The sequence below is a fragment of the Geotrypetes seraphini genome, chromosome 8 (genome assembly GCF_902459505.1).
Source record: "Geotrypetes seraphini chromosome 8, aGeoSer1.1, whole genome shotgun sequence".
In the NCBI taxonomy this organism is placed as follows: Eukaryota; Metazoa; Chordata; class Amphibia; order Gymnophiona; family Dermophiidae; genus Geotrypetes; species Geotrypetes seraphini.
The window spans coordinates 163312027-163338629 of NC_047091.1; the positions used below are offsets into that span (position 1 = coordinate 163312027).

A 26603-nucleotide genomic window follows, 5' to 3' on the forward strand; every position below is an offset into this window, starting at 1 on the left:
TTGCACTCATGCAGAAAATAAGGACCGATTTCGATACAGAAAAAAAAAAGAAAAGCAGAGGGGAGAGTGACATGCGTAGCGTACAGACACCACCGTGTGCTCCATTTCACTTTTCCCAGCGATCAGACAAGCTTCTTTCATTTATCACACTGATTGACAAACGTATTTTCTCAGGAGATACAGTAAGATGCAATTACATTAGCAAAGAAATAAAACAAGAGATTTTTGTTACTCTCCTTTTGTCTTTTTCTGATTTGGGGATGGGGTGGGGAGTCATTTGATGGGTGTGCCCACTCCTTATATTACATTACAGCGCTTTTAATATTCTGCCATAGCCCTTATGAGTTCCAAGCAGATTACAATATAGCAGATGACCTGAAACAAACCCAGTTAAACAGGCAATATTGAAAAGTTCAGTTCAAAAATTTATTGGATAAAACTGCGGGTGCTTCTCATCCTCACTGAGCCACTGACTTAAGTATAGTAGGTATTTTCCTGTCCCTGGAGGGCTTACAGCAGGGGTGCCCAATACGTCAATCGCGAAGGCAACACGAGTCGATCGCGGAGCCCATCCCGGGCTGCGTCATACACTCGCGTTGCCTTCGCGATCTACTGGGCCGATCAGCCTTCCTCTCCCCGATGTCAATTCTGCCGTCAGAGAGGAAGTTCTGGGCCAGCCAATCACTGCCTGGCTGGACCGGAACTTCCTCTCCGACGGCAGAATTGACATCGGGGAGAGGAATGCTGGTTGTCCAGATGCTTCTAATCTGCAGGGAGAGCTCGGGGCAGCGGTGGCTTGGGAGCCTGTTTCCCGATGGCAGCGGCAGTGGCTTGTGGAAGGGCAGGGAGACAGAAAGATAGTAAGAAGGGAAACAGAAAGAAAGGAAATAGAACGAAAGAAAGGGGGGACAGGGAGACAGAAAGAAAGGGGACAAGGAGAGAGAAAGAAGAAAGAGAGGCAGGGAGACAGAAAGAAAGAAAGGGGAGGGGCAGAGAGAGAGGAAGAAAAAGTTGGGGGAGGGAATGAGGTCTGGACGAGAGGAAGCATACAGGAGGCTGAAAGAAGGGAAGAAATATTAGATGCACAGTCAGAAGAAGAAAGTGCAACCAGAGACTCATGAAATCACCAGACAAAAGTAGGAAAAATGATTTTATTTTCAATTTAGTGATCAAAATGTGTCCGTTTTGAGAATTTATATCTGCTGTCTATATTTTGCACTATGGCCCCCTTTTACTAAACCCCAATAGCGGTTTTTAGTGCAGGGAGCCTATGACCGTTGAGAGCAGCACAGGGCATTCAACGCAGCTCTCTGCGCTAAAAACTGCTATTATGGTTTAGTAAAAAGGGAGGGGGGTATAGTTGTCTATTTTTGAATTGTTGTTACTGAGGTGACTTTGCATGTTTTAAAGTCATCTGCCTTGACCTCTGAAGAAAACCCGCGGAATATAAATGATAACATTTTCTCTGCGTACAGTGTGCTTTGTGGTTTTTTTTTTTAATTTTATTGTTGGTAGACCATTTTGACTTTGTAATTTTAAAAGTAGCTCGCAAGCCCAAAAAGTGTGGGCACCTCTGGCTTACAGTCTACCTGAGGGTTAAATGGCTTAGCCAAGTTCTCAAAGAAAGGCAGCAGGATTTGAACCATGGTTCCCTGGTTCTCAGACTGTTGCTCTAAGCATTAGGTACAGCTGATACAGATAAAGCATATTCCAAAAATGTTTGCCAACAATAAACTGAAGGCTAAAAGATCTGAAGCCTGGTGACCATTTTGGCAACCCACCGAAAAAAATTAACAGTCAAATCATTTTATGGTTGCCATTAACCACAAGATTTCTGTTAGTGTTGCTAAATACTACCGTTAACATAGCCAGCTGGAAGATAGTGGACTGTGGTACTAACTAGGGCAATCTGGGAGCCAAGTGTTAAAGTGCCTGCATATATTTTTCAGAATATTGTAAATACCATGTTTCCACAAAAATAAGCCCTAGCATGATTTTTAAAGATGCTCCTAATATAAGCCCTACCCCAGAAATAAGCCCTAGTTAAGATCGACCCCCGAAGCCCCTCCCGAATGGCCCCAACTCTGTGCCCAATTCGCCAGCGGCAGCGCTTTCTCCCCTCCCCCATGTGCATCATCTTTCCTCCCCTCTCACCCATCCCCTTATGCAGCATCTTTCTATCCCTCCTTCCCATCCCCCCTGTGCAGCAGAACCCTTCCGACCCTCCCACCATGAGACTGACATACCGTACCTCCGAGGCGTCCAAAAACAGCAGCGGCGGCAGCGCTCTAAACGGGCTGCTTTGCAACCTTCCCCGCCGGGGCCTTCCCTCTGCTGCGTCACTGACGTACTACTGGACATCCAGAATGTTGGTTTTGAAAATTGGCACTTGTACGTCCTGCCGATTAGGCTGTCCCAAGTGCTGACTTAGGTGGGTTTTTGGATGTCTGGATGTTTTTTGATTATGAGCCCCATGGTATATCAGGGTGGACACAAATTAGTGTTTAAAAAAAAAAAAAATCAGATTTTTAAAAATAAAATGCTTTTTTGAGGAAAACTCCATCTAAAGATAGTTTTCTATTTAAGATACATTTTTAGTCCAAAAGTTTTTCATCATGAAATAAGGATTAGTTTTTGATTATTGTAACCAAGGTTATAAATAAAATTTAAAAAGTATTTCTGTAGCTTTAAGAATTCTGAGCTGTACGGCATAGACAGGGGGTGGGTAAGCAGAGTGGGCAGACTTGATGGGCTGTAGCCCTTTTCTGCCGTCATCTTCTATGTTTTCTATGTTTCTATGTTTACGTGTTACTTTTGGAATTCTGGACAGCACAGGAAGTCAGCAGTGCGGCTAGGATTCTAAATTACCAAGGAGAGCAGTTGAGTTTGGGTGAGTTTTGGCTATAGACAGCTTGTATGTTAGAAGTTGTCTGTGTTTTGAGAGATATTATTGGAGTATTTGGGGGCATTATTTCTGAAACATTTATTCAATGGGTTTTTTTGTGTTTTTTTTTCAAAACTTTAACCTTGGTGACATACACTAAGGCCTTGGTGTTTTAAGAGATTTATTAAAATATTAGTTAATTGTGGGCGGGTATAGTTTAGAGCTATCTCAATTATTGATTCTTTAATATAGCTAGTTTTTAAGTGAAATCTTGGGGAATAGTTAGGGTTTTCCTTTATTGATTTGTTAATGGATAGAGTAGTAGGGATCAACAAAAACTGCAATCAAACAGTAGCCCACGCAAGAAAGAAGAAAGAGGAAGCGAAAAATAAACACCTGTTTGCCTGAAGTCATCTGTACTGGACCAGTGTGTGTTTGGACAATTAGAAAAAAACTTCTGCTGAGCTACAATTGTGGTAACTGTAATATATTGTTAATTTTAATGCATATTAAATTTGTTCTATTTAAAAATTTTGAGTGAAAATTTTTTTTTTGTATGCAGCTTTGGCTATTTCCTGAGTCACTGGAAATAGGCTGAGTTACATTATGTAGCATGAGGCTGTATATTCATTCAATGTTTAAATATTTTGGTAAATGAATTCCATTAATCTGTTCATAATATCACGGGCAATTTTCATACCTAGATGATATTATCACAGATGCTTGGTTTTGCATTTCTCAAAATTGTGAATTTGTGTCTGCAGAGAACATGCTTCTTCACTGCAAAAATGTTATAAAATATACAGAGTTAAGAAAAAGGCCTTAGCATCATTGTTCCTTTGTAAATTCATGTAGACAGAATTGACCCCTTATTACTTAAATGCTAAGTGTGAGGAGGGAGGGACAAGCAGTACAAATGAAAGTGAAACTTTTTGAGCTGAATACTCCACAAGTTTGGGATCTTTGTGAGTATACCCTGAGGTTTATCATATTATTCTCTCCTTGGAGGAGAAAATGTATAATGGCAGAGGGCCATAAAAGAGACCCAGTTTGGAAATATTTTAATGAAGTTCTTCTACCTATGGGTAAGGCAGGCATGTGTGCAAAATGCAAACACTGCAACAAAGAAATGCAAGGTATGATGGCCTGAATGAAATAATATCATGAGAAGTGACAAAAGGAACATGTTTGAACAGGCAGGATCTTCAGGTTGGTAAATGTATTGACTTCATCATATTTCATAAAGACTGAGCAAAAATATATTTGTTATTATTACTGCGTGTTACCGTCATTTTGATACAGCTGTTTTGAAGAAATAAAATATTGAAATAAGCAAATATTCCTTTTTTGGGCAGTATTGAGTGGCGGTGGATACAATGAGAAAATCATGATTTAAATCAAGTCTCTCTGATTAGTGATTTAAATCGATTTGATTTAAATCATGGTTTTCTCATTGTATTCACTGCCCACTGCTACTTGGTACTGCCCGCCCCAAAAGGAATATTTGCCTGTTTCAACTCTTTATTGGGCCACAGCTGGAAAGCTGAATGTAGCCTGTCTCCAGGGATTGACAGTTAAGTGTGTGTAAGGGGAGAACTCTCTTCTTACACACTTTTATTCTGTATATAAGTGTGTAAGAAGAATTCTCTTCTTCCACACACTCAACTGTCAGTCCCCTGAGATAGGCTACACAAAGCTTTCTAGCTGTGGCCTAATGTAGGATTAACTTTCAGGCCTTTAAAAGTCTTGTATTCTGTAACTGAAGCCCTGCAACTGAAAAGTGAGGGTTTTTATATATTCGCGCTCCACATCTTTTAGGCTGCAATTTCTCTTTTGCCTCACTGCATACTGACGAACCACAGTAAAAGGTGAATTCCTAAGTGTTCTGCATATAAATTAAGCTGTAAATCTAAAGGACAGCCGCTAGATAATGGATTGGGCTTCTACAGTAGAGCTCTCATTGAGTTGGGAGTACCATAATTCAGGATATCATAATTCACTGAGTCTGCTGAGCTCACGTTTTCTTCTAAGAGAGAAATATAATTTGCTCTTGTAATTTGTAGACTGAATTCAGGGCCGGCCCAAGGGTATCTGAAATTGTAGATGAGCCTTCAGCCATCCTGGGGTGGGGGAGCTGTACAGCTGAAGATCCTCCCCACAATTTATTCACATCTAGCATTTTTCCATCCCTTTTCTCCTCCCTCTCCTTTGGTATCCAGGATATATTTCTTCCCCTACCCACAAAATGTCCATCATGTCACTCTTTCTCTATACCCCTCACTAGTGCTGCCCGATTCACGATTCGAATCGGTTCACCGATTCAAATCAGGTGAATCGATTCGAATCGGTTCGTTTTTGTTAAAAACCGGACTTACTGATTCAGCTGCAAGATGAGTTCAGGATATTTCACGCCACCGGCCGCCAGACTCTACCCATCTAATGTAACTTCCGGTTTTGCGAAACCAGAAGTTACATCGGAAGAAATGAAAGTAGTGGGAGAGTCAATCGGCAAGCGAACGGACCTCGTGCAGCAGACCTCGGCAGCAGCAAATACTATTTTTGGCTGGCTCTTTCCCTGCATTTCTTCTCTCTTCCCCGCGATTTAATATCCAGTCCATAAATGAATCGGAATGGGGGCTGGTGAGTCTTGGGGCCTGGGAATGGAAGCTGAAATCGGCAGGGGGGTTGGTGAATCTTGGGGCCTAGGGATAGAAGCTGAAATCGGCAGGGGGGCTGGGGATGGAAGCTGAAATCGGTAGGGGGGCTGATGAGTCTTGGGGCCTGGGAATAGAAGCTGAAATCCGCAGGGGGGGCTGGGGATGGAAGCTGAAATCGGCAGGGGGGCTGGTAAGTCTTGGGGCCTGGGGATGGAAGCTGAAATCGGCAGGGGGGCTGGTGAGTCTTGGGGCCTGGGGATGGAAGCTGAAATCGGCAGGGGGGCTGGTGAGTCATGGGGCCTGGGGATGGAAGCTGAAATTGGCAGGGGGGCTAGGGATGGAAGCTGAGAATCAGCAGGGGGGCTGGTGAGTCTTGGGGGCTGGGGATGGAAGCTGAGAATCAGCAGGGGGACTGGTGAGTCTTGGGGGCTGGGGATGGAAGCTGAAATCGGTAGGGGGGCTAGGGATGGAAGCTGGGAATTGGAAGGGGGGTGGTGAGTCTGGGGGGCTGGGGATGGAAGCTGGGAATCGGCAGGGGGGCTGGTGAGTCTGGGGGGCTGGGGATGGAAGCTGGGAATCGGCAGGGGGGGTGGGGATGGAAGCTGGGAATTTTTGATATGATATTGCCTTGGTTAAATAAAATGTTTAAACTTAAAAAGCTGTGTCATAAACAGTGAATCGAATTGAATCGAAAAATCGGTTCAACAGGGTGAATCGAATCGAATCAAAATATTTTTCTCTGAATCGGGCAGCACTACCCCTCACCCCATGGATCTCCCCTTCCCTCCCATCCCCTCCTCCTCATCGAGATGTTCAACAACTTCCCTTCTTTATCTCCTCTGGGGTAGGGTTACCAGATTTTACGATCGTGCGATTTATTTGGTGAACATTAAGAAAAATTTCAAAAAAAATATTAGATAGTATATGATATGAATCATATATGTAGAAAGAGTGTTTTTTGGCCAATGATTGAAATCTGAAACTAGTTACTAGATTCTGAGCAGGTTTCTGAGGTCCTTTTTCCTCTCTTAAATAGATTAATTGTTTAACATCTGGTATAACATACAAGTCATTTTTGATGTTGTAGTAGAGACTTCTATATATCAAGGTTAGGGAATTTCTCACAGAGGGAACGGTTAAACACATTTTTTAATGAATTTTTCCATATGTACTTTATGATCTGTATGACTTGGAGGTGTCTCTGTACACATTTTTAGCATGCACAAAAAATGCATGCAGGTAGGAACATGCTAAGCGGGGTTAGAATTAGGGATATGCAGTTATCTGAAACTTTGGGAGCTAGGAGTTAAAAGCAGCCTCGAAAAAAAAAAAATGGGCTTTTAGCCTAGATTTGAATACTGCCACAGACGAAGTTTGAGGTACTGACTCAGGCAGTCTGTTCCTGGTATACACCTATACTCTGGCTTTGTTAATCACAACTCCTCCTCTCTAAAGGGTGCATAGCCAGGGGAGCAAAGAGCCAAAGACAACGGGCCTCTTCTATCAAACTGCGCTAGTGGTTTGTAGCACGGTGACCCGCGCTGAATGGCCCAATGCTCATAGAGTTCCTATGAGCGTCGGGAGCAGCATGGGCCATTCAGCGCAGTTTGATAGAAGAGACCCAACATCTTTTATTTATTTTAAAAAAGGTATATTCTCTCTGTCCACTGTTCTGGGTAGATTACAGTTATAAATATGTATAATGAATACCTCCCCCCTTTTACAAAACCATACCGTAGTTTTTAGAGCCAGCCGTGGCGGTAACAGCTCCGACACTCATAGGAATTCCACGAGCGTCGGAGCTGTTACCACCGCAGCCGGTGCTAAAAACCACACTACGGGTTTTGTAAAAGGTGTATGTGTGGGGGGGAGGGGGGGCGTTCATTAATAAAATCTTCTTTGTACGGGTACAAGTGGATCGATTTTTCACTCCGTCAAAAATTACAAAGACTAGGGGACACTCGATGAAGTTACACGGAAATACTTATAAAACCAATAGGAGGAAATTTTTTTTCACTCGGAGAATAGTTAAGCTCTGGAATGTGTTGCCAGAGGATGTGGTAAGAGCGGATAGCGTAGCTGGTTTTTAGAAAGGTTTGGACAAGTTCCTGGAGGAAAAGTCCATAGTCTCTTTATTGAGAAAGACACGGGGAAGCCACTGCTTGCCCTGTATTGGTAGCATGGAATATTGCTACACCTTGGGTTTTGGCCAGGTACTAGTGGTCGGGATTGGCCACCGTGAGAATGGGCTACTGGGCTTGATAGACCGTTAGTCTAACCCAATAAGACTATTCTTATGTTCTTATGTAATACTAAAATGGATATGAAGGAATATCTAATACTTCCCTATCCTAAACAATTTATAAATCAGTTCACTCTGCAGGATTTTGCATATTTAGATGAAATTTACTTCCCCTGGAAATTAGGAGTCAAGGAAATTATTTGATTTTTTTTTTGTAGATTGTTAAAAACATCTCTTTCAGGGATGAAAGAGTTTTGTTTTTTTTAATCATTTTGTACTCCTCTACTCGTAAGTATTTCTATACTTGTACTTTTTTTATGTTTATGAATTTACAGTTCTCCTTCCGTATTCGCAGTTTCAGCAATCACAGTTTTGATTTTTTGCGGTTTTTAGCTTGCTGGCTTCTTCCCCCCCAAAATTACATCAGCTTGCATAGAGAAATCGCTGATTCCAAGCGTTTACAGAGAAAATCGCCAATTCCCAGCACTTTCTTCACCTTGTTTTGCCTCTCCTTCAGAAACAGGCCAGGTTTCCCACCATGTTATTCGTGGTTTCACCATATTCACGATGGTTTTTAATAGAAAACAGCGAATAACGTATGAAAAAGTTATTCACGGTTTTTCTGTATTCGCTGGTCTGTTAATCCTCTGTCACAGGAAATACGGAGGGAGAAGTGTAGTGCCTGTTTTATCTTTTTAAACAACTAATTTGGTTTTGTTTGTTTATTTGCATTTTGGCTAATGTCGGATATAAATGTTAATAAATGAAATTAACAAGAAACTTTAATTTAAAAAAATGCTAAAAAATAATAATAAGGCCTCATCCAACCTTCGTCACACTTAAAACATTTAGGCTCATATTCTATAAACGGAGCTGTTTTTTTAGGCACCTCTGTTAAGTGAAAAACGCCATTTAAACAACATTTTAAACTGATTATCAAGGAACCTACTTGCGCTGGAATCGCGCCTCCATAGGCGCTTTACAGTGCCTAACCCCGGAAGTGGTGTTAGGTGCCGGTGGGCTCCTCCAGAGACCTGATTCACATCAAAGGTGGGCGCCAGAAATGTAGGCCTTGAAAACTCTGGCCTACATTTCCAGGGCCTACCTTTGCTGGAGGTACAGTTCTCTAAATGGCGCCGTTGCGTGATTGACATTCGATCGGCCGCTGCTTTGAAGGCGGCCGCAGACTACGGCACTGTTTAGAGATTCCGGGCCTTAGGGCCCCTTTTATCAAACCATGCTAGAGCTTTTTAACATGGACCAGCGAGGTAAATGATCAGACACTCATTCAGTTTCTATGAACGTCGGAGCATTTACCTTACCAACCTCTAGCAGTGAAAAAGCTCTACTGTGGTTCATATATAAGCATTTCTCCGGGTAAAATAGGGATGAATGAATATCACCCTCTCCAAATGCAGCTAAAAACATTTTCTTGGCTTCTGTTGCTAGGAAGCATTTGTTAACAGAAGGAAAGCTGGCTGTAGCATGACTCTCTTCAGTCTCTATGACCTGGACCAGTTGCAGGTGTACTAATGAACTAGCTGTGATTTTAAATATGGTTTTAAAGGAGAATTTTCAGAAGGGACATCATTGGCTCCCATCCAATCGGACTTACGCCTTGTTCAAAAAATATTTTGGTGATTATTGCAAATGGCTGAAAGCAGTGCTCTCCGTTGACCCTCTGCTGTACCAGATTGCATTCCTGTTGATTAAAGGGAAGGGAAGGAACGGGGACTTGTGTCTTTGGCATTCAAAGCTAACATTCAGAACAGTGGCACTGGAGGATTAACTGACTTGCCCAGGGTCACAGGGAGCAGCACTGGGATTTGATCTCACAACCTCTGGGTGCAAAGAAGCGGTTTAGTAAAATATCCCAGGATCCCAGGCCCTCCTGCCCTCGTCGCACCCCCACATGATCGCCCCCCCAAACCCCCGCTTGGCCACCCTGAACCCCACGGACCCTCCACCCACCAAGCGACCCCCGACACACCCCTGTACCTTAACAACGTTGGCCAGATGGATGGGTTTAGTAAAGGGTGTGTGTGTGTGGGGGGGGCTGCAGTCTGCCCTGGGTGCAGTCTTCCTAAGGGCGCAGTACCCCTCCTCTTCTCCGCTCTCCTCACTCCTTGCCTTGCCACGCACGCCCCTTGCCTTCCCCGATATCATGTTTACTTCCCCAGTGCGAGGTTGCTGCCTGTGTTGGCGCTCTCTCTGACGTCACTTCTGGGGATCTGCGCCTAGGAAGTAACATACATAATAACATAGTAAATAACGGCAGATGAAGACCTGACGTCAAAGGATGAATGGACACCGACGTGGGCATGCTACTCATGCTAGAGAACTTAAAAAGGTACGAGGAAAGAGAAGGGGGGGGGCGCATGTGAGGCGGGGGGAGGAGCACCACTCACCCTTATTACGCCATTGGCGCTGTCCAAATGTATTCCACTGTGAATGTTGGCTTGTAACCCGTTATGAGCTACTAGGAGGACGAGATAGAAATCAAATTAAATAAATAAATGTACAAGTGAGCCACACCTTCCTTAAAGAAGGAATTTCAGTTGGAGTAACCACTAAGGAAGTAAGCAGTAAGGGGCTCATAATCAAAAAAACCGAACGTCTAAAAAGTGGCCTAAATGGGTACTTGGACGATCAAAAAGCCTGAGCGTCCAAGTACCCATAACCAAAGCTGGTTTTTAGACGTATCTAAAACCAGCTTAGGCCTTTCCCCTGCCTCTAAACGCATAGAGCGAAAAGAGGCATTTTTAGAGGCAGAGAAGGGGCGGGAAAGGGGTTGGGAGGTGGACCGTACACATAGCCGTACAGCAGGTATAACCAAAGGTTTAGGCAGGTTGCCTAGTCGGCATTAATATGTTTTGACTTAGACCAAGTCAAAACAGGTATAAGTGCCGAAAAAGGGGCTGTTGAGCTGATCGCGGCTGCCGTGATCAGCTCAGCAGCCCCAGCAATCTGCCTATCCCCTACCGTAACGATCGCGGCAGGAGAGATGGCTCATCTCTCCTGCCGCAATTGCGATTGCCCACCTCCCTGAACTGCGGCACTTCGGGATGAGGACCTATTCTGGTTGGCCCAGGTGCCTCAGGCCCCACCTGTGGTTGGCTTTGAGGCGACTGGCCAATCAGGCCCTAAAGCCCGCCATGTTGGACAGACGGGCTTGGAACCCATCCGTCTGGCCAACGTTGTTAAGGTACCGGGGTGTGTCGGGGGTCGCTTGGTGGGTGGAGGGTCTGTGGGGTTCAGGGGGGCCGAGCTGGGGTTTGGAGGGGCAATCATGGGGGGGGTGCGATGAGGGCAGGAGGGCCTGGGATCCCTCCTGCCCATATTTTAGAGGGGGTGGGGGGTAGGGGGTTTCACCGGGGCAGGAGGGCTTGGGCTCAATCCTGCCCCGATCGTGTCGGGAGGGTCACGGTTTCGCCGGGGCAGGAGGCCTTGGGCTCCCTCCTGCTCCGATCGTGTCGGGAGGGTCGCGGTTTTGCCGGGGCAGGAGGGCTTGGGCTCCCTCCTGCCCGATCCGATCGGGGGGAGGATGGATCGCGGCAGGACAGATTGTCTATCTCTCCTGCCGCGATCATTGCTGGGGAGGGGAGTGGATTCTGTAACTGGTGTTCTTTTTGACAGACACCGGTTACAGAATCCATCTTTTAAGTGAAGGACTTGCCCCTCCTTCGCCTAAAAGGTCTGGTTCTGGGCGTTTGGGACTTAGGTTCAAATTGCTTTTCTGATGCAAAAGAAAAAAGCATTTCTATATCCTTTGGAGAAATAAAATGATATAAGGACTCTATGGCCCTCTTTTACAAAGGCGCTAAGAGTTTTAGCATGCGCTAAATCAATGCATGTGCTAACCGCCAGTGTGTCCATAGAATAACATACACGTGTTAGCGTTTAGTGCGTGTTTAGCGTGCGCTAATATTTATCGCGCACTATAAAGCTTAGCACACCTTTGTAAAAGAGGGGGTATATGTATTTCTAGGGCCCTGATTCTGTAAACAGTGCCTATGCTAGGCACCACTAGATTGGTGATGCCTAGCCGAGTTCCGCACGGAACTCCAATTTTTTAAGTGGCTTAATTGGCGCAGTAATTGAAAACACCATTAAAAGCCAATTTTAAAAGTTAGAAAACGATTAAGTTCCACACAGAACTTGGCGAGGCACCGACCTGAAAAGTGGGTGTGGCTAGGGGGACAGAGAGTGGGCATGGAATGACTTAGGTGTCATAAGGCGTCCGTGTTAGGCACCGGTAAATTAGGCCAGGAAAACCCTAGTCTAATATACCGGTGACTAACAATATGATGCCTACCAGTGCCTAAGTCGAGTTAGTTGCCGCTAGACCAATGTTATCGGCATTAGATTTTCAAATAGTAATCCAAAGTCTTGTCATTGCTAAAGCATTATATTCTTAGGTATTACAAAAGCTAGGATATATGCCTTGCAAGTGATACAGAAAATAGCTGCGAGGTTAGTTACTGGGGTGACTTGTTATGGCCATATAACCCCCAGCAGTGAAAAAACTTCATTGGTTGCCTGTTGAATTTCGAATTGAATACAAAATTCTAACTATAATACACAAGGAGCAGTGTGGGTTTGAACCCACAACCTCAGGGTGCTGAGGTTGTAGCTTTAACCACTGTGCCACTCTTGAAATCAGAATGTAGTAAAGTGAGCCAAGTATAAGACAATCAAGCCATTGTGACATCACTGCTGAGGTTGGCTCTTAGGCACTGGTGGAATGAGGCATTATGATGTCACAATACCAGCTCTGGTTATCAGAGGCTGAAACTTTTCACACTATTTATTTATTCAATTTTCTATACTATTCTCCCAGGGGAACTCAGAATGGTTTACATGAATTTATTTAGATACTCAATTATTTTTCCCTGTCTGTCCCGGTGGACTCACAATCTGTCTAATGTACCGGGGACAATGGGAGGATTAAGTGACAAAGTCCTGCCTAGGGTCACAAGGAGCAGCGTGGGTTTGAACCCACAACCTCAGAGTGCTAAGGCTGTAGCTTTAACCACTGCCACACTCTCTTAATCTTTGAGAAAGTATATGCCAAAAACGTGCTGTATACTCACAATCAGCAATGAGATTGACCCTTGAAAATACTCATGATGTACGTTATAGAAAATCATGAATGGCAGCAATTTGTGTGGCAGGTCCAAGGCTGGGGAATGCAATGAATGGTTCATTAAGATTATGTACAGAGCTTAGATCCTTTAAAAAAATCTTTAAAGACCCATCTATTTGTAAGAGCATTTTATAAATGAGGAAATGTCAATATCCTTTTTCCTATCAGGATTGAATTTGAAATGGGAGTTTGATGTATTTTAATGTCTAATTTTTCTGTTGGATTTGTAGAATTGTAAATTTTATGTACTTTGATCTATATATGTGGACATTGTAACCCGCTTAGGATATAAGCAGGATAGAAATTTTTAAAATAAATAAATAAGATGCCTCTGCCAAATGGCATCATTTATAGAATGAGGGCCTGAGTGCTAAGAATGTGCACAATTTAAAAAAAAAAAAAAAAAGATTCAAATTTTCAGGAATTTTGTCCAACTTTGGATGTTTTGCAGTACATGTCACATATTTGGTTTAATAAAAAAATTGAACCTGCATTTGAACATCTATTGTATGCATATTAATTCAACTTTGTACACACTGCCTTTTCTCAATGCATGTCCTACTGCATTCTACCTTGCTATCTAAGCATGGGGGAGGGAATGATACAAGTTTACCCCTCCATCTTCAGTTAGATGGAAGATGTGCCGGAAAGGCATCCTGTTCTTGCTTCTGGTCCCAGAAGCTGATAAGCATCTTCTAAGGCTCTAAGCCATGTAATTGGACAAAATTCTTGAGAAATTTTTTATGCTTGAGCATTCAGATAAGCAAATGCTCTTGTCTAGCTGGACACTTTTGATGTCTTTAAAGGAGGACGCTCAAGAAAGCTGCTTTTTAAAGTTTGGCAACACTTGATTTAGACACATTAGGAAACCCATTCAACTTTGTGTCATCATCCTCTGTAAGACACTGATGAAAGATGTGCAATATCTTCATGACAGGTTCTGAAAGCACCTTCAAATCTAATGAGGTCTACAGCAAATAAGAATTTCTCATGAAATCAATCATCGGCGCTGCATCCTCTGTCTGGCAACAGATGAAAACAGGTGTCGGTTGCTGGAGAGTGAGGATGCAAAGCCCGTAATAAGAGTCTCATTTAGAGTGATGCCGACATTGGAACGCTGTGCTCGTTTCATGTGAACTGGTTTCAAATAAATAGAGGAAGACAAAGTCCTATAATGGATCCCTGATGATACAGAAGTCACCGTTTGAAAGCGATTCGTCCAGTTGATGATTGCCCTTCTCTGGCTAAAAGTATTCACTGGCTTTCACGGGGTACATACATTTAGCTGTGGGGATAAAGAGACACACTAACAGATGTGTGTAAGTTGGGAGGTGGGGGGGAGGATTAAAAACACTTGTGCACATTTGATTTTGATATAAGTGAACACTCTTTCCTATCTTGGCTTAACCGCTTGCATTCAGGGCTGGCTTAACCATTAGGCAGCTTCTGGAGTGCGGCAAAAGAGCAGCTTCAGTCGAGCAAAACTAAAGGAACCATCTGTGCATATTTTTACTCGGAGGTGGGCAATTTTCAAAGACATGCCTTTTGGGATTGCAGTAGTTAGGTATTGATAGCTCTATATGGCAAACTTTATTCCGCATGATAGCATGCATAATTCAGTATTTTTAAAGCTTCTAACAGCTGAATTAGGTCTGGATATTCAGTGCTAAACAAGGTTCAAGGTTTATTGATATTTGATGTATCGCTAAATCTGTTTACAAAGCGATGTACACAAGTAAAAAAGGGATAAAATTATAAAGATACAAATTAAAAATTCATTAACATCAAATTTATGACAAGACAGACTTGAACTGGGGAGGGAAGAAGGGCAAAGGTTACATCTATTATATCGAGAAAAACATATATGGAAAAAACAAAAGGAAACGGGGGTAGATAAAAAATAAAAAAATAAAAATGTTAATATTAAGTATTAAAAGCATCTTTAAAAAGGTGTCCAGGTACCGGCATTGATGTATCCAGGTCCTCCGCGGACTCAGAAGCTATACAGGTGCTAGTGATATTCCGTGCTGGTGTCCAAATACCCAACGAGGGAAACGGAGGTCTGCTTTTTGTTTTCTCCTATCTGCCCAGTTGGGTATGTAGGCATTGGCACTGGACATAGCTGGTGCCTGCATATCTGTGGCTCAGCCCTTGGACCGCCCCCAGCACTACCTGGACATTGCCACACCGGTCAGAGAGCATTTTCAGCAGCAGTTCTTGATTAAGTGCAACTGAATATCCAGTCCTAGACTGCTGATCAGAGTATAGGTGGACAGGAGCCTCTCGTATCTGCTTAAACCCCTTTGAATATCTATCCCAATATTTATTGCATGATGTACAATGTGCAATTATTTCCAGGACACGTTAGACAGAGGTTGCATTGAAGTGATCAGGTTTCAGTTTAATTATTCAAATCTCAGGGGAGGAATGCATGACAATTTGGGTGGGGAAAAGAGGTGCAAGCCTGAATGTCTTTCTAGGGACCACAGTATCTTTCCATCAACCCTGCCGGCATGAAGAACAGATGCATGCATACTTCACATGTAGTAATTGTTATAGAAAATTACCCACATTGTATGTAGGCTAATGTTGCAAACAGTAGGGTCTAGTCAAAATTGTTCCATGTCTATTCTTCCCTATATTTTATGTGTGCTCCAAAATTGACCTGTAAGACTCTTCATAAAGTTGTTCTTTTTTTGTCTTGACTTGCAGGTTTTGAATTCTTGTGCGGGAGTGAAATGAATGGAGTTTCCTTTTGTTGCGCAAAATGTGCCCAGTTGGCATTTTGTCCAGCGGACCTTTCGCTCTCTTTGAAAAGGAGAACGTGCCATTTTTGTTACAGATGATTTCCAAAACCTTGCTTCGAAGAGGTGAAAGCAGAAGGCCGTACCAACTGATCACTTTTCAAATCATCTTGAAAAATCCAGTTTTCTGATCATGATCCCTCCACCTGTGGCATCTCCTGGACCCCTTTGGCAGCTTCGTCAGAGGAGAATAAATGTGGTGACTGAAATGTAGCAGTATTTTAACATTTTTATCGAGAGGATTATAGAGTTTCGAAATATTTTGATATAAACAAGCATTCTGCCTTTTTTTTTATTTTTATTACTTATGAACATAAGAATAGCCATACTGGTTCAGACCAATGGTCCATCTAGAATGGACTAGCCTTGGAAATTTCAAAGGAATTCTTCATGAAGCTAGTATGGCACTCAAAGGCTTTTATTTCCCCCCCTAGTGGCCTTACATGGATAGTGCTGAAAGCTACCAACAGCTCTCGCTTGGTGGAAGGTACAGTTGTCATCTGGAAAGCGAAAATCAAGTTATGACTACAATATGGCCAAAGTCATCATGAAATTTCAGCGTTATTTTCGACGGAAACCTATCCGCTTTTTTACGTTTATAGTTCTTTATTTGACTGCTGGAAGCCTGGTATTTATTCACTCGGGGTTTGCCGGCAGGCCTCTTGTATCTGGAAAAGATCAAAGTCTCATAGATGGCACTGGAGACCTCATAGGCCACCAAGACAAGGGGGCACTACAGCTCGGTAGAGGCTTTAAGGAAATGCCAGACTCGCCAGTTTTACCACGGAGGTATGGGCCCTGGTTAAAATCAGTTTCCAAGAATGTGCTGGAAAGAAGCAAACCAGGCGATTATGGTGGGGCCTGGAGCAGGGCACTCAAAGGGCGAAATACTCGAGAACAAGATGAAGAAAGAGGTAAGATTCTGATGCGATGTAAATGGGATGCTACAAATACAGAACAATATATTTACAGAAATATTTTAACATGTTTGAAGCTTGATAGCATTATGGGCTTTTTTTTTAAAATGATAAATACATAGAGGAGCATAATCAAAAGAAACGTCTAAGTCCCTTTTGGGCCTAAGTTGCTAATTGCCCAAAGTCGGCAGTGTCTAAAGTCCATTCTCAAAAAATACGTCCAAAATATTTTGGGTTTTTTTTTTTTTTAAATTCTTTATTTAAGTTTTTCAAATAAACAACAATTGTGCTTAACAGGCAATATACGATATTAATACATCCAATATTAGTAATCATGATAATTCAAAAAAAAAAAAAAATAATAATACAAAATAAATCCATTTTCATTATTGGATCAATATATTAACAAAAAAGAAGTAAACCATACTTTTTATTTAAACATAGTCCTCAATAAGGGAGGAAGGAGACTAAGAGAAAGAAATTCTTCCAGGAAATTTTTACAGGAAATTAAGTGAAGGCCGATGGTTTAATAAAAATGGACTTGAATTATACCGAAAATCACTATGGTGCAAATGAAACACCTTTACCCTCTAAAAAGAAACGTAACTGCTGAGAATCATAAAAAATGTATCTATTGTTTTGAAATACAACAAAACATTTTCAAGGAAATCTTAACTGAAAAGAAGCTCCTAATGATACAACTTTATCCCTATATGTGAGAAATTCTTTCCTTCTAGTCTGAGTCCATTTTGAAACATCCGGATATATATATATTCTTTCTCCCAAAAAAGAAACTTGTTTTAAACCATAATACAATTTCAAAATCATTTCTTTATCCTGATAAAATACCAGGGATACTATCAATGTAGCTCGTCCGGACAATTCAAGATTTGATGATTCCAAAAGAGTTGTTAAGTCTTGTTCAATAGTTGTATCAGACTCCTTTATTGTCCTTTTTAAATAATAAATCTTCTGCAAAGGTGGAATATTCATTTCTGTAATTTTTAATATGGAAACCAGGAAGTCCTTGAATAATTCCCTAGGAGTTTTAAATTTAGACATAGGAAAATTTAAAATCCTCAAATTTAAACTCCTGTTTTGGTTTTCCAAGTTTTCAATTTTACGGAGAAGAAAAACTTTGTCCTTTGCATTCTGGTTATTTAAAGATTTAATCTCAGTTATAGATTTTTCAATGTCTCCTATTTGTTTCGCTTGATCACAAGAAACAATTTCCAATTTATTAACTTTAGTAGAAACTTCAGCCATCAAGGAAATAAATCCAATACATACAGTTTGAAGATTTTCAATTGCTCCCCACAATGAATCCAGTGTAACCACCGCAGGTTTCACAAGCGGCTTGAGATGAGGTAACCCGGGTTCCCACTCTCCTTCCCGGGTTTCACCTCCCCCACTCTCACCACCGCTTGCCTGCAGTGTTCCTCCTCCCTCTTCTGGTCTTGTCTCCGAGTTTGCCTGCAACAGGGTCATCTCCTGAGTCGGCTGCTGCCAAAATCCCTCAACAGGAAGTAACAGCTCCGTTGCACTACTCGGGGGAGGAGGAGGGTCAGGTCCCAAGGGGCTCAGCGACGCATCGCCGTCCATGCTGAGCTGCTCCTGGAGCTCAGCTGCGGATCCGCCCGACGCCATCGGGACTGCGAATGTTGTTATCGCAGTTTGAAGCGGAGTCGAAGTTGCGGCCAAGGAATGAGGGATATCCCTCTGCCGTCCCCTCCTCTTAGGCATCCAAAAACTTTGAAGAAAACGTTACCGAAGGTAAATTTTACTGTCAGAGCGGGAGCTTGGATTCACGCGTCCACTCCCATCGCCATCTTGTCTCCCCAAAATATTTTGGTTTTTGAGAGTCGTCTAACTGTACGTCCAGCTGTTTGATCGCCCAGACCGTTAAGTTGTCTATATTTATACCCCATTCTCGTCCAAAAATTTGTCCAAGTCAAAAACGCCTAGAAAAGGATCTTTTGGACATGGGAGGGGCAGCTAAGTAATAGACTGGACACCTAGACATGGCAACAGAGTAGTGGGGCACCTAACAGGACACTGCTGCGAATTTCACAAAAAGGGTGCCACATAAACATCTCACCATAACTCCTTTCTAGGTCATGGTGAGCCCCCAAAACACCCCCAAAACCTACTAGACCCACCTGCCTACCACCCCAATAGTCCTCACGGCTGCAGGTGGCACCTATATGGCAGTACAGTAGGGTTTGGGGGATGCACATATTCCACCATAAATGCAATGGTTACAGTGGCTTATGGGCCTGGGCCATCGTGTCTATGGTTCAGTAGCCCACTCCCCACAAGCCACTTCACGTTTGTAAAAAAAAAAAAAAAAAATGCAGGCGGTGAAGGATGCCTACACGTGTGTCCCAATTGGCTGACAGAGGACACCTGCCGCCGCCTCCAGCCCTTGTGTTTGAAAATGAGCCCCATAAAATCCAAAAACATAAAGTCTTCATAAGTTAAAAATTCAACTTCAAGCATCTCTTTATCTCAAATATTTCAAACATATTGATAACAGAGAGGGTGTGATGAAGTTGCAAAGTGGGCACATAAAGAAGCCATTTTCTTTTCTCCTCGCACGCTACCTGCAGTGTCTCCCTCGGCGTCACCCCCACCCAATCTGTGGGGACAAGTTAGGAGGGTGGGGGGGGGGGTAAAACTGTGGTATACATGGCAGAACAGAAAACAGTTACTCTGCTCCTTTTTCCTGCCTTTCCAGTAAGCGGCCTGGCGCACACAGTGACGTGGTAAGGGTGAGCGGCACCTGGGCGTGGTTGGGCCCCACCCTGCTCTGCACACGCCCCCTTCCCTGTCCTTTTTTTTAACTTATCCAGCATGCCCACGTTGGGGTCAGCTCGCCCTTTGACGTCAGGTCCCAGAAGTGACATCGGAGAGAGCGCCGATGTCGACGCGGGCAGCAGCCTCGCGTCGGGGAAGTAAGAAAAGTTACGGGGGTAAGGCAAGGGGCGTGCGCATGTGGCAAGGAAAGGAGGAGGGGTGTCGCACCCTTAGGAAGACTGCGCCTGGGGTGGACCGCCCCCCCCCCCACACACACACACCTCTTTACTATGCCACTGGGTACTAAATAGTAGATTCTGGGTCCAGAGATTAAATAGCACTTGCAAAATTGGACTCCAGGGGCAACTGTCTTTTCTAAATCCAGGCCCAGCTATGTCATAAAGGAGTCAATGTTCAAAACTGCACTTGGGACAAAACCAGCTTTCCACTAATATTCAAAGCAAAAGCATTTTTGATATGCACCTTCAGACATTTTGCACGGGCACTTTTTCATTGTAAATAACTTGCATGGATTTAAAAATGCAGTCTAATGTCTTTATTTCCTTTCTCTTGACCTACTGTATACAAGCCCCCTTCCCTGTAGTGCCCCCCCCCTTTAAATGTGCATGTTTTGTGAAATGTGTGTAGTTAGCTCTATTATGGGAAGCGATTTTCAGATACCCAATTATGCCCTTCAATGGCTTTTAAAAGTCGCCCTCCCTGAACTTAGCATAAGTATGCAGGCTACCTTACTTTCTCAGTTCTCTGTTTTCTACAAAATAATTTAAATCTTAGTCTATGAACGCCATTACCACCTTTTGTTAATAGTAAATGGCCTGGTGGGAAGACACAGTACAATGTACTGCTACAGTAGAGTGCTCCAGTGACAGTAGGATAATAGATTACCATTGTATTTCGGGAAATAGCTGCAGTGTTATCTCTTTGGCAAACAGAGAATGGAGGAAGAAACAGCAGAAGTTACTGAAGATGTAACTAAAAGTCGATTAGGGTGGTTTTTATCTGTGTAATTACTTTTTACTCCTCTGTAGAAAGCCTAGGCAATTATTCACATGCACAAACTATTCTCATTTTGCTATCTGTGAAAATTCATCAGAAAAGCAAAGGCAGTAAGCCATTACAGATTTCACATTTATTATAAATTACAAAGTTATAGTCCACTATTCTGATTTATGTAAAGCATCTGCAACGCAAGCTGTTTTTTTTTAAGTTTCACCAGAGAACAATTTGTTCTTACCTGATCCGTTCTGGCCCCAAGCTGAATATTGACATGTTACCATGAGCAAAGAAGATATGGAATAGAAACAAAATACATTGTTTTTTTGCTGAGTTCTATGTATCTTAAAATGTTTTTTTGGGGCAGTGTATTTCTTATAGATAAAGACAGACTGTTCATACTTCCCAAGGTAAGGAGAACGAGAGGGCACTCTCTAAAGTTGAAAGGGGATAGATTCCGTACAAACGTAAGGAAGTTCTTCTTCACCCAGAGCACAGGTGTCAAAGTCGGTCCTCGAGGGCCGGAATCCAGTCGGGTTTTCAGGACTTCCCCAATGAATATGCATGAGATCTATTTGCATGCACTGCTTTCAATGCATATTCATTGGGGAAATCCTGAAAACCCGACTGGATTCCGGCCCTCGAGGAGGGACTTTGACACCCCTGACCCAGAGAGTGGTGGAGAGCTGGAACGCTCTTCTGGAGTCTGTCGTAGGGGAAAACACCCTCCAGGGTTTCAAGAAAAAGTTGGACAAGTTCCTGCTAAACTGGAACGTACGCAGGTGAGGCTGGACTCATTTAGAGCACTGGTCTTTGACCTGGGGGCCGCCGCGTGAGCCGACTGCTGGGCAGGATGGACCACTGGTCTGACCCAGCAGCGGCAATTCTTTATGTTCTAGGCCACTCATGTTGATCCCAGGTGAAAACTCTGGGCTGTGTCAACTGACCAATCAGATTAGATATCCTAGATAGTTCTGAAATCCTTCTACAGAATGACACGGGGACAAATTTGTCCCCTTCCCCACGGGATCTGTCTCCATCCCTGTTTCGTCCCCTTGAGTTCTGTCCCTGTCCCATCCCTGCAAGCTCTGTTCTCATCTGCACAAGCCTCAAACATTTATGATTTTAAATAGTTCAAGACTTGTTCAAGATGAGATCAGAGCTTGCAAGGATGGGACAGGGACAGAACTTGCAGGGATGGGATGAGGACGGGAATGGAGATAGAGATCCAATGGGGAAAATAATCTGTCCCCTTTTCATTCTCTATCCTTAATTTTCCTGTGGACATTCTATGGTTGGGTATTCAAGTATATTGCCCATAGGATGACCGAATGGGGATAGTCTATGGACCTGTTTCTTTACAGAAAGGGTGGGGTAGATATGTGCTGGTGGAGATGAGGATAGTATCTGAGTTCAATATATCCTCAAACAAGCACCAAGGATCTTGCTTTCCTTTCCTCTGAGTGTATTCCATTTATCACCACCCTCTGTTGTCTGTCAATCATGCTTTAATGTGTTTTGTGGTAAGCCTTTTTTCCCAAGCCAATGAGGTTTCCCAAGCTTAATGTAGGTTAGTAAAAAGGTCCCTAAATTCCCCATAATAAAAAAAAAAAATCACAAAATGCTGTGATTTTAACAGCCCACAAAAATGGAGAGAGAGAGAGTGAAGGATAATCAATAACAAAATTGTAAATACTATGGGGCTCATAATAAAAAAATAAAAAATGTCCAAAAAGCGTCCTATGTCTGTACTTGAATGATCAAAAAGACAAATCGTCCAAGTACTGATGATAGACGTATCTAAAACCAGCTTAGGCTTTTTCACTGCCTCTGTACACCCATAGTGAAAAGGGGTGTTTCTGGTGGAGTGGATAGAGTGGGAGGTGGGCTGACCTATACTTAGTAGTCTGAGAGCCATAATCAAAAAAGTTTGACAGGTTTTTCCTGCGTTTGTTGTCTGGTGATTTCATGAGTCTCTGGTTGCACTTTCTTCTTCTGACTGTGCATCCAATATTTCTTCCCTTCTTTCAGCCTCCTGTATGCTTCCTCTCGTCCAGACCTCATTCCCTCCCCCAACTTTTTCTTCCTCTCTCCTTGCCCCCTCCCCTTTCTTTCTTTCTTTCTTTCTCTCTCCCTGCCACTTCTTTCTTTCTGTCTCCCCTTTCTTTGTTTTCCTTCTTTCTGTCTCCCTGCTTGCCCCCTTTCTTTCTTTGTCTTTCTTTCTTCTTTCCCCTCCCCCAAGCCACTGCCGCCGCCATCGGGGAACAGGCCCCCAAGCTGCCTGCCGCTGAGTTGTGAGCTCTCCCTGTTTCTCAACACGGTAAACAGAAGCACCGGGCTGATCAGCTTTCCCCCCAACTTCAATTCTGACGTCGGAGAGGAAGTTCCGGGCCAGCCAGATAGAAACATAGAAATTGACGGCAGAAAAGGGCCATAGCCCATCGAGTCTGCCCATACCAATGACCCACTCCCTGACTTTTACTCCCCTATAGATCCCACGTGAATATCCCATTTTCTCTTAAAATCTGACACGCTATTGGCCTCAATCACCTGCTGAGGCAGCTCGTTCCAATGATCGACCACCCTTTCGGTGAAGAAGTACTTCCTAGCATCACCTTGAAATTTCCCTCCCCTGATTTTCAGCGAGTGTCCTCTGGTTACCGAGGGCCCTGTAAGACTAAAGATATCATCTTTCACCTCTATACGCCCCGTGATATACTTAAAGGTCTCAATCATGTCCCCCCTCTCTCTTCGCTCCTCCAGTGAGTACATCCGCAGTTTTCTTAGCCTTTCTTCATACGTGAGATCCCTGAGCCCCAAGACCATCCTGGTAGCCATTCGCTGAACTGACTCAATTCTCAACACATCTTTCCGATAGTGTGGTCTCCAGAATTGAACACAATACTCGAGATGAGGTCTCACCATGGATCTGTATAGTGGCATTATGACTTCAGGTTTTCTGCTGACAAAACCCCTACGGATGCAGCCCATCATTTGTCTTGCCCTGGACGAAGCCTTCTCCACCTGATTGGCAGCCTTCATATCATCGCTAATGATCACTCCTAAATCACGTTCCACCGATTGGCTGGTCTGGAACTTCCTCTCCGATGTCAGAATTGATGTTGGGGGAGAAGGGGGGAAGCTGGTCGGTCCGGCGCTTCTGTTTACTGTGTCGGGAAGCAGGTAGAATGCGAAGGCAGCGTGAGTCTATCACGGAGTCTGGGATGGGTTCCGCGATCGACTCGCGTTGTCTTCGCGATCTACTGGTCAAACGCGATCGACCTTTTGGGCACCTCTGTTTTAAAGGTTTTCACCTTCTTTCTGAAGTAGGGATAGTCTGGAGTTAGACATAGCCTCTGTGGAAGTAAATTCCAGAGTGTAGGGGGCCACTCCTGAGAAGGCTCATTAGCGGGTATCACATCATACAATTTCTTTTGATGAGGGTACAGATAGTGATGCTCCTTGAGAGAACCTGAAGGGTCTCAATGGTGTGTAAAGGGTTAGCTTGTTCTCTCAAACTACCTAAATAACCGCCTCATCCACAACACCGCAACCAGACATAGGAAAACTCACACCCCATTCTCATACCCCCCAATTAAGGAGGTCAAACGGAAAAAACTATATGATGGCCTCCTGGCCACTCAAGCAGCCAAACTAGACAACCAAATCGCCAATCTACTGAGGGCATCCCTCGACTACAAGACTTTTAGAAAAGAAATAAAGACCATACTCTTCAAGAAAACTCTGAAAAAAGAAATAATACCGCAAGTCTCAAACTCCACCTCTCACTAAAGCCAACTACCCCAAACAAATAACCTTACCCATTTCTTACTCCTTTTGAAAATGACCAATTTTTTTTTTGTAAGTTCTTGTTGTAATACATCTTGGATAATTCTTTTGTAATCCGCCTTGAACTGCAAGGTAATGGTGGAATAGAAATCCCTAATGTAATGTAATGTAATGTAAAGTAAGTATTCTGGCCCATTTTGTCTGAGGACCTTGAAAATCAAACAGAGAGATATAAATGTAGCCCTGTAAGGTACTGTTGCTAGTATAGTTTGTGCATGAAGGGTGTGATCTGGTCGCACCTCTTGCAGCCTTCTATCGGTCGTGCTGCAGCATTCTGAATTAGTTGCATCTAATTGGTCCAGACCACTTGCTTCTTCCACACCATGCCCTGATTTAGAAATTGAATAGACTGTAGAAAAAATAGTCAAGGAGAGTGGATCCTGAAGCAACACATCAATAAAGTATCTCTCTTAAGCATTTCTTCAACTGAAACTGTTTTACATACTGCTAAATTAAGTGTAAATTATTATACCTGAGTATATTTTCCAACCTCTCAATTCTTCACTATAGTACAGTACACCTAAATTAGAAGACCTTATCTTTTTGTTCAACACATTCTTCTCACAGATATCCAGTTTTACCCTCAATTTCAAGATTTTAATAGAAATCTCCTCGAAACTGATAGAATTTGGACAAGCGGTTGGATACAGTGGATTCAATCCTGGCCATTATCCTTCAAATGTCAAAGGTGGTAATTTCTTCAAAAAGGTTAGGCAAGCCGACACCTCTTCTACCCCCTCCCAAGGGAAAGACAACCTGTTTAATATGTCTAGAATTCTCCTCTTCCTGAGATGACCCATTAAGTGGAATCTCTTCCAAAATTATTTTGCCCTCTTAGTGGTTAGAGCTACAGCCTCGGCACCCTGAGGTTATGGGTTCAAATCCCATGCTGCTCCTTGTGACCCTGGGCATGTCACTTAATCCCCCATTGCCCCAGGTACTTTAGATAGAGTGTGAGCCCGCTGGGACAGACAGGGAAAAATGCTTGAATACTTAGGTTATAAGTGGTATATAAATGCTTAAATAAATAAATAATATGGCATGGAGGAGTGGCCTAGTGATTAGGGCTACAGCCTCAGCACCCTGAGGTTACAGGTTCAAGCCCAGCGCTGTTCCTTGTGACCCTGGGCAAGTCACTAACACTCCATTGCCCCGGGTACATTAGTCAGATTGGTGAGCCCACTGGGACAGATAGGGAGAAATACTTGAGTAGCTGAATGTAAACCATTTAGGCTATAAGTGATCTATAAATACTTAAATAATAAATATCTATGGGCATTGTCAGAATGCTCCAAGGGCAAGGAGGTGGTGAGCTGGAGATTGGGCTGAGTGACAACATCAGACATTGGGTTACTCTCAATAAAGCTGTGGCCACACCCTCTTTGACCACTCTCTGGTTCTCTTCAAGCCCTCATTGCCCCCTTCAAGAAAATTTTAAAAATATATTTCAGCCTTAGTGCTTGCAGATTTGGAAATTACTGAAATGCATATGAGTACTTCCTGTGGTACCTTATTTTAAGCTGCGATAAGTGCGTGATAGCACTTCACAGCAGTTTTTAGTAAAAGAGCCCCTAGGTCTTTTCCAGCTTCGTTAGCTTTTGCATTGATCAGCAACATTTTTTTTCCTTTAATAAATTTTTATTCAAAGTTTGGGTACAGAAATATCTGTGGAGTGACGATGTTCCTAAATGGACTTTATTTGAAAGTGTCAAAGTTCCAAAGGTACACTGAAATCATCCACATAAAATAATTTCATCCACATAAAAGCCTTAAAGGACCTAGTCCGCTAGGGATAAAGGACCCAACACGGTCCGCGTTTCGACAAAAAGTCTTCTTCAGGGGTCCCTGGGGGTCCTATAAAGGTAAATACGTGGGAAACAATTGTGTGGTGATCTGGAAGTGAGACACTGCTTGCATTTGCAATGGAAAAAGCAGTGTCTCACTTCCGGCTCACCACACAATTGTTTTTATGTGGATGGAATTATTGTATGTGGATGTTTTCAGTGTACCTTTGGAACTTTGACACTTTCAATAAAGTCCATTTAGGAACATCGTCACTCCACAGAGTTTTTTTTTTGTTTTCTCTGGATTTTCTTCTTTGTGGATATTTTGGGGTCAATTCCTTTTGTTTTTTGCTGGATACAGAAATATAACATTGTGCACCGAAGCAGGAAACAGTATAGCAAAAGGTAATAAAAACAACAAAAAACAAAGCCATATCAGGCCAATATATCCAACCCATAAAGGCCAAAATAACTCTCCAAGCCCCAAGTGCCATACAATACAACCACACC

The 26603-nt window shown here is 43.1% G+C and overlaps 1 protein-coding gene across 2 annotated transcripts in view; it reads left to right on the plus strand.

Moving 5' to 3' along the window:
* Nucleotides 1-26603, plus strand: part of WSCD2 (WSC domain containing 2) — a 353658-nt gene that overhangs the window by 95350 nt on the left and 231705 nt on the right. For both annotated transcript variants that reach the window (XM_033957413.1, XM_033957412.1), the window contains exon 2: nt 15642-16647. In XM_033957413.1, coding sequence (XP_033813304.1) covers nt 16266-16647 — 382 coding nt within the window. In that variant the 5' untranslated portion in view covers nt 15642-16265. The remainder of the gene's footprint in view (nt 1-15641; nt 16648-26603) is intronic.